The 8,568-nt window shown below is 39.4% G+C and overlaps 1 protein-coding gene across 1 annotated transcript in view; it reads left to right on the top strand.

Moving 5' to 3' along the window:
• Positions 1-585: 585 nt before the first annotated feature.
• The window catches only part of tdp1 (tyrosyl-DNA phosphodiesterase 1), a 124,923-nt gene continuing 116,940 nt past the window's right edge, over positions 586-8,568 (top strand). Inside the window, exons 1-3 of the mRNA XM_048600022.1 lie at positions 586-607; positions 5,434-5,477; positions 6,907-6,962. Of these exons, the coding sequence (XP_048455979.1) occupies positions 586-607; positions 5,434-5,477; positions 6,907-6,962 (122 nt within the window). The remainder of the gene's footprint in view (positions 608-5,433; positions 5,478-6,906; positions 6,963-8,568) is intronic.

Genomic DNA, 8,568 nt, shown 5'->3' with positions numbered 1-8,568 from the left:
TGTACTGGCACTGGAGGGATTGCAAAGGAGGTTCACTAGGTTGATTCCGGAGTTGAGGGGGTTGGCTTATGAGGAGAGACTGAGTAGATTGGGATTATATTCATTGGAATTCAGAAGATTGAGGGGGGGATCTTATAGAAACATATAAAATTATGAAGGGAATAGATAAGATAGAAGTAGAGAGCCTGTTTCCACTGGCAGGTGAAACTAGGACAAGAGGGCATAGCCTCAAGATTAGAGGGAGCAGATTTAGGACTGAATTGAGAAGGAACTTCTTCACCCAGAGGGTTGTTAATGTATGGAATTCCTTGCCCAGTGGAGTAGTTGACGCTACTTCAGTAAACGTTTTTAAAGATAAGGTAGATTTTTTTGAACAGTAAAGGAATTAAGGGATACAGTGAGAACGTGGGTAAGTGAATCTGAGTCCACGATAAGATCAGCCATGATCTTATTGAATGGCGGAGCAGGCTCAAAGGGCTGGACGGCCTACTCCTGCTCCTAGCTCTTATGTTCTAAGAAAAGATGCATCTGCATTGGAGACAATCCACAGGAGGTTCACTAGGCTGATATCAGGTATGGACGAACATGTCTTCCAAAGAGAATTTGAGTAAGTTGGGTCTGTACTCTTTGGAGTTAAGAAGAACGAGGGGTGAATCTATCGAAATGTGCAAGATTCACGGGACTTGACAGGGTAGATATAGTGAGGTTGTTTCCCCTCTGGGAAAGTCAAGTCTCATTTATGACAGAGATGAGGGGGAATTTCTTCTCTGAAGGTAGTGAATTTGTGGAACTCTTTACCACAGAGGGCTGTTGAGGCTTGGTCGTTCAGGATATTCAAGGTGATTTTTAATCAGTAAGAGAATCAAGAGTTGTGGGGGAAATGCAGGAAAGTAGAGTTGAGGATCTCATTGAATGGAAAAGCAGACTTGAGGGGCTGAATGGCCTGTTTCTCTTCTTATGTCTTACGGTCAAAAGATGCTATGAAGGTGACCTTGAAATGATGCAGCATTGACATTAATGACTAGGAGGAGTTTGCCATCAGTTGTTCGGAATGAGGACAATTTCTCAGTCAAGCTGCCTCATGCGGAGAGTGACAATGTTTTAATGACGAGGCAGAATGACAGCAGAAAAGAGAAAACTAAGGATGAAAATCCTGCACTCTATATCCCACTGCCCCATGGGAATCCTACCCCATAGACCCAATGTTTTCAGCCTATTCAGTCACATGAAGATCCATGATCGGATCTCACCATTCTGTGTAGACGTCATCCTCGAATGGAGAGACAGCCAATGATCTGTGGTGGTTACCTCGGTACAGAATTTGTTTCTTTGTCACATTCAAAATTTTCAAAAATCCAACAGTGCGGCACTCCCTTGGCATTGCATTGGCAACATCAGCCTGGAATTTGTGTTTAGATCACCATGGCAATGTCCCAGCCAATCAGAGTTAACTTGCTAGCCAATAAGTGCGTGTTTTCTCATGTAGGGTAAATTGCAGTAATTATTTGAAATTTGACGTGTCCTGATGAGATCAGGATGCAAAGTTTCAGCAACCCATATCTCTGTTCAGTAAGATTCAAGGTCCAAGCGATTCTTGAGATCAAACCTCTTTCTCTTGTTTGTACTTCAGCTCCAGAGCTAAAGCTGATCCAGCTCTCTGGTGAAGTAAATATTGTGCTTGTTTAGGAGCAACTATTTATGTTGTTTTTAGTTAAAACATACCAAGGTGCTTCATAGAACTAATATAAATCAAAGTGCAACACATGAGGAAATTTTTGATCAGGTCAAAGAGGTAGGTTGAAGAGATGTTTTAAAGGAGGAAAGTGAGGCAGAGAGGTGTAGATAAATAATTTAATTGCCATAAACTCAAATTTTCTGCAGAGGGTAATCTGGTGCAGTCCTCACCTTGTGTAGACAAGATTAAACAAAGGAAAATGGGGCTGCTCTGTCAGAGAATGAGAAAGAGAGAGAGAGAGAGAGAGAGAGGAGTGGGTGATGGATTAACGTGAGGGTCACCACACCTCGGGTGAGGGGAAAGGTTGAGAAGGAGAGTCCTTCATGGTGACCTCAGATGGTGTAGGAAATGAATTTGCACTGTCGGTATTACTCCACATTGCAAACCAGCCGCCCAGCCAACCAGTATCATAATGCCTCACACTTCAACAACAAGACCTTGCAGTTATATGGCTTCTTTAACATATTAACTGTTGTTACAAAGAGCCTCACAGGAACATCTTCAAAGAATAATTAACACTGAGCTGTCTAAGGGTCTATTAAGTCAGCTTGGGCAAAGACTTTTGAGGGACATCTTGAAGCAGAAGAGTGTGATAAAAGGAGTGTGATAAAAGTTTCAAGAGGGAATTCTAGAGCTAGGGAAAAACAACCAATGATGAATTGCACAAAATGTTATTTTATGTTTAAGTTAGTGATAATGATGAGGACAAGGATAGTTGACTGCAGAGGGTGCATTTTGTTCCAATTCTTCAGAGTAACAGATTTGTTATTGTGTGGAAGAAAGCCATTTGATCCATTGAGCCTATACTTGTTCTCTGAATATTTGGGCTTAGTACCGATCTTCTGCCTTTTCCCCACACCCTTCACGTTTTTTCTGTTTGAATGATCATCCAATTCCCCTCTTGAAGGCCTCAATTGAACCTGCCTCCACTACATTTCCAGGCAATGCATTCCAAACCCTCACTAGTCACTGAATGAAAGAGATTGTTCTCACCTCACATTTGCTTCTTTTACAAAACATCTTAAATTTGTGCCCTCTGGTTCTTAAATCTTTTACAAGCATGATCAGTTTCTCCATAGCTACTGTGTCCAGACCCCTCATCATTTTGAAGACCTCCATCAAGTCTCCCCTCAGTCTTCACCTCTTCAAGGAAAGCAGTCTCCATCTCTCCAATCTACTCTCATAGTTGAAGTGTCTCATTCCTAGTACCATTCTTGTAAACCTTTTCTGTACTCTGCCTAATATATTCATACCTATTCTAAAGTGTGGCATCCAGGACTTTTCATAATACTGTATCTGAGATATAACTGGAGTCCCGTTTAGGTTTAATATAACCCCTGATCTCGTATACTGCAAACTACTCATGAAGCATAGAATACTGTATGATTTATTAACAGCCCTGCCTCTGTACATATAACTCAGATTTCTCTCTACATCAGCACATCACTTAGAGTCGTACATTACATTTTATACTGTCTTTCATGTTTTTACTAACAAAATATCATCTCATAATTTTGTGTATTCAACCTCACTAACCACTGAACTGCCCATTCCACCAATTCATATATGTCCTTTGAAATTCTACACTGTCTTCACAGTTAGTAATATTCCTAAGGTCTGTATTGTCCTCAAACTTTGAAATTGACTTCTGCACATTGAGATCTTGATCATTTATTTATATCAGGTAAAGCAAGGTCCTAAAACTGACCCCTGGGGAACTCCATGACAAACCTTCCTCCAGCCCAAAAGATACCAATTAACCATTACTGTCAATCTCCTATCCTCCAGCCAGTTTGTATCTATGTTGCCACTATCCCTTTTATTCCATGAGCTATACCTTTCCTCAAAAGTCTATTTTGTGATACTGTATCTAAGGCCTTTTTGTAAGTCCACGCACACAACGTCGTCAACGCATTCTGTTATCTCTTCAAAAACCTCAGCAAGTTAGTTTGACGCATGTTTCCCTGCTTGACTCAGAACTATACACCAGGTGCCATTGAGGTGTTCATGCTAGGTTTCAGAAACCAAAGGCATTGGTGGTTTAAAAAATTCTCAGAAATAGGAGTAGGAGGCGTCAGACATCAGCCATTCAGATTTCGAGCCTGCTTCCCTGTTCAGTGGGATCATGGATGATCTTCTACTTCAACACCATTCTCCTGCAGCTTCCCTATAGCCCTTGATGTATTCAGTATGTAGAAACGTATTATCTCTGCCTTGAACATAATCAATAACTGAGCCTCCCAAACACTCTGCACAAAGAATTCACCATTCGCTGAGTGAAAAAAATCCTCCTTATCCTACACCTAAATTCCCTGCCACTTACTTTGAGATATTATCTCAGAAAATACTCAAACTCTCATGTAATAAAGGCCAACACACCATTCGCTTTTCCAAATGCTTGTTACACTTGCATGTTAACTTTCAGTGATTGATGAGCAAGGGCACTCAAGTCCTTTTGAAATTCAACATCCCCCAACCCCTCTCAATTTAAGAAATATTCTGTACTTCTGTGCTTTTTCCAACCAGAGTGGATAACTGCACTTTTCTTCACATTGCCAAGTCCATCTGCCATTCTTCCTTTTCGCTTAACCTTTCCAGAAATCCCCTTGATATTTCTTCACATTCTCCTAACAGCTTACACTTCCATCTAGTTATGTATCATTTGCAAACTTGGAAATATTACATTTTAATCCCCAAATCATTACTGTCAACTGTGAATAGCTGGGAGCCAAACTTTGCGATAACCCACTAATCACAGCCTTCCTGAAAATGACCAGTTCATTTTTACTTTTTGTTTGATGTCTATTAACTAGCTCTAAATCCATGCCGGTATATTCCCCCAATCCCATGTACTGTAACTTTGCTTACTGACCACTTGTGTGAGAATGTATCTAGAGCTTTGTGAAAATCTAAGCAGAGCACATCCACCAGCTTCCCCCTTGTCTATTCTACTAATTACATCTTAGAATAACTCCCAACAGGTTTGCTAAATGTGATTTCTCTTTCATAAATTCATGTTGACTCTGCCTAATCCTTCCATTATTTTCTAAGTGTCCTGTTATCCTTTGTAATGGATTCTAGCATTTTTCCATATAACTGATGTTAGACTAAGCGGTATGCTATTCCCCTGGTTTCTGTCTTCCTCCTTTCTTAAATAGTGGGGTTACGTTTGCCATCTTTTAATCTGTAGGAACTGTTCCAAAGTCTGCACAATTTGAAAAGATAGCTACCAAATGTATCTGCTGTCTCTACAGCCACTTGTTTCAACACTAGGTCCAAAGGATTTATCTCATTTGAGTCCCATTTATTTCTCTAGCTTTTTTTTTAATACAGCAACTTGTAGTTCATCCTTCACACCAGTCCCTTGATTCTCCATTATTTCTGGGAGGTTTTCAGTGAAGATAGACAGTGTATTTGTTCAGCTTCTCTTCCCCCACTGTGCACTTTTCTGACTCCACTTGGAATGGATCTATATTTCTGTGAATGCATATATTTCAGTGAATCAAGAGATGTGAATTTTATGCATTTGTTTACAGTTATTATGGCACAGAAGGAGGCTATTTGGCCCATTTCTGGCAGAGTGTTCCAAATGTGTCTTCTTTCTATGTCATTTTTTTCTTTCTTGTTAATTGCCTCTTTATTAGAACCTGATTAAAAGGAAATAAAGTTTTCATTTAAAAAAAAAAAATCTCTTTCAGATATTTTATCTCCACTCTTTGGGACGATTAAGGCATCAGCTCAGGTGAGAAGATTCTGCCAGGTATTGGATTGTGGGAGTGGGGTCAGACTGAGTTTACACACAACCTTTTGAGAGAAGAGATTGTTCTCTTCAGATCCAAGTTTGTGGAAGATTTAATAGAGGTGCTGAAAATGATAATTGACGGAACAAATAGGTCCATGGGCAGAAGCCTAGCTAACCAGAGGCAATCAGCAAAAAGAACGGGAGGGACATGCAACATTATTTCAATAAAACATGTTGATGTGATCTGGATTACCCTGTTTGAAAGCAGATTCAATAATAACTTTCAGAAGGCAATATGGAGGCATGCTTGAAAAGTGAAACTTGCAGGGCTGTGTGAAAAGGGCAGGAGAGTAGGATTAATTGGATAATTCTTTCAGAGAGCCACTACAGACATGATGAGCTGAATAACCTCCTTCTACACTGTAAGGTTCTGTAAAAACCTGTCCAGTTGTTAATAAATCTCATATTTAAACAATTTCTGTCCAGTAACTACCTTAAACTTGATTTTCCCGGTAATCTGTTGGTTAGTTGTGATGACTTGGCTTAAAGTATTGCTTAGATATTCAAGAACCTATTAAGTATCTTGTCTAAGTTCAGAAAATACTCTCTGAGAGACAGATCCAGTTGACCTTCAGGTTACTCCCCATGGCTCTTCTCCCTACATCAGTCTTTGACCTATTTGTTTACTACTGTATTGGTAGCCTCTCAAATCCATAACCTCAATCACTTAGAACGATAAGGGGAGCAGGCATATGGGATCACCATCACCTGCAGTTCATCCTCTAAGCCATACACACTATCTAGACCTGGAAATAAATCATTGTTCCTGAACTGTCATTGGATTAAAATCCTGGAGCTCCCTAACAGCATGGATGTCCCTACACCCCATGAACTGACACAGTTTAAGAAGGCAGTCACCACAGTCTCAAGGGCAATTGAGGATGGGCAATAAATGCTGGTCCAGCTATCAATGTCCACATCCCATTAATGAATGTTATTTTAAATCCTCTAAGTAAACCATGAATCTTTGTTAGCACAAATGACAGACAAATCTTTCATCTTGTTGCAGGTATCGCAATCCCGGACTTACATCTTACACTAGAAACAAAAACAGAATTTTTGGAAAAGCTCAGCAGGTCTGGCAGCAACTGTGAAGAGAAATCAGAGTTAATGTTTTGAGTCCGATAATCCTTCCTCAGAATTTAGAAACTTAGAATGGTCACCAGACCCGAAATGTAAATCTGATTTCTCTTCACAGAGACTGCCAGACCTACTGAGCTTTTCCAGCAAATTCTGCTTTTGTTTCTGATTTACAGCCTCCAGTTCTTTTGGATTTTGTTTTGCGTGTTACACCGGGCTATTAATTTGCAGGAGGACTCTTTTTCTGTCTGGAAAACTAATTTCAATAATTAATGTTTTTACATTTCAGTTTAATTACTGCATTGACATTCCTTGGTTGGTTAAGCAATACCCCGAAGAATTCAGGTGAGTCCTGTGATATAAGCAGTGTGATTTATATATATTTTAAAGTTATTTAGTTCAGAGCTTGGATTTGAGCTAGTGACGTGTGGCTTTTCTGTTTGTGCGTCTGAAAGAGTTTAATAATTAATTCTAAGTATTTCTGTAGGCGTGGTGATTTATATTTTAAAAAATCAGGCTAAGAGAATTCTTGGAAGTTTATAGGAACTTGTTTAGTTTGGGAGAGCTTTTAAGAGTAAACAGTTGTGAGTTAGGCTTTCAGTTTAAAAATTGTAGATTCTTTTTCTTTGCATGAAGGGAAACACAATATTTGAAAGTACCTTTTGGGTTTCACATGTCTTGGTTGAAGCTGAATGTATAAAACAATTGCTCCTAAAAAAGGGAGATAATTTAGAGCTGTTAAGACATAGACTTTCTCAGTGTAAGGAGTTTAATCTAAGTTTTCATTTCCAAACCAATAGTGTTTGGTTAAAACTCTGAAGGGGTTATTTGAAGTTGAGAAAGTCTGCACTCAGTTATATGAAGCTCAAGGAAGAGGTGATCAGATTCTCCAACCTGGGGATTGAAGCCAGAGTTAAGTCATAAAGTCAGAATCATACATGGAAACAGAACCTTTGGTCTAATTCGTCCACGCCGACCAAGTTTCCCAAACTAAACTAGTTCTACTTGCCTGTTTTTGGCCCATATGCCTCTAAACATGTCCTGTTCATGTACCTTTCCAAATGTCTTTTGAATGTTGTAATTGTACTATTAGATAGGCAATTGGATGATAGTATAAGGTAGGGGTGGAGGTTAGATAGACTTTAGGATTAGGGTAAAAGTTCGGCACAACATTGTGGGCTGAAGGGCCTGTACTGTTCTATGTTCTGTATACCTGCATCGATCACTTCTGCTGGCAGTTCATTCCACATACGAACCAACTCTGTATGGAAAAAATTTCCCCTCAGGTCTCTTCTAAATCTTTCTCCTCTCACCTTAAAAGTATGCCCTCTGATTTTAAACTCCCCTAACCTCATGAAAAGGCCTTTGCTAATCAATTTATCTATCTCGTCATGATTTTATAAACCTTCGTAAGGTCACCCCTCAACCTCCTATGCTCCAGTGATAAAAGTCCCAACCTGTCCAGCCTCTCCCTATAACGCATACACTCTATTCCCAGCAGCAGCCCTGTAAGATACTTCTGAACTCTCTCCAAGAAACCCTCTACGTCAGAGAAATGAATTATCTCTGGTGTGAGTACTGTAAAGGACTTCTGTTAGGATTAATGGGATTGTAGTTTACTGTGTGTTTCAAAATCTTTAAACTTGTGTTATGTGTAATCATGCTGATGTATTCATTTCAGTTATTCAATTTAGCTTATTGATTTTCTTTTCTTGCATGTTATGGACTTCTGTTTTATTGTTAAAACTGAATCTGCAGCATTTTGTTTCTGTTTTAGTGAAAGATTACCTTGTTAAAAGCCAAAAACAAAAATATGATCTATCAGGCCAGACTTTAGTCTGGGATATGATCTACCAGTAACAACATCATAATAACCCCCATTGTTTTTCTACTGAGGCAACTAAACCCACATGATTACAGAATGTCTGCACTTTTTTTCAAGGGCTGTGAC

The sequence above is a fragment of the Rhincodon typus genome, chromosome 8 (assembly GCF_021869965.1).
Source record: "Rhincodon typus isolate 14 chromosome 8, sRhiTyp1.1, whole genome shotgun sequence".
In the NCBI taxonomy this organism is placed as follows: domain Eukaryota; kingdom Metazoa; phylum Chordata; class Chondrichthyes; order Orectolobiformes; family Rhincodontidae; genus Rhincodon; species Rhincodon typus.
Note: the sequence above shows the minus strand (reverse complement) of the source record. Positions and strands in the feature narration are given on the sequence as shown.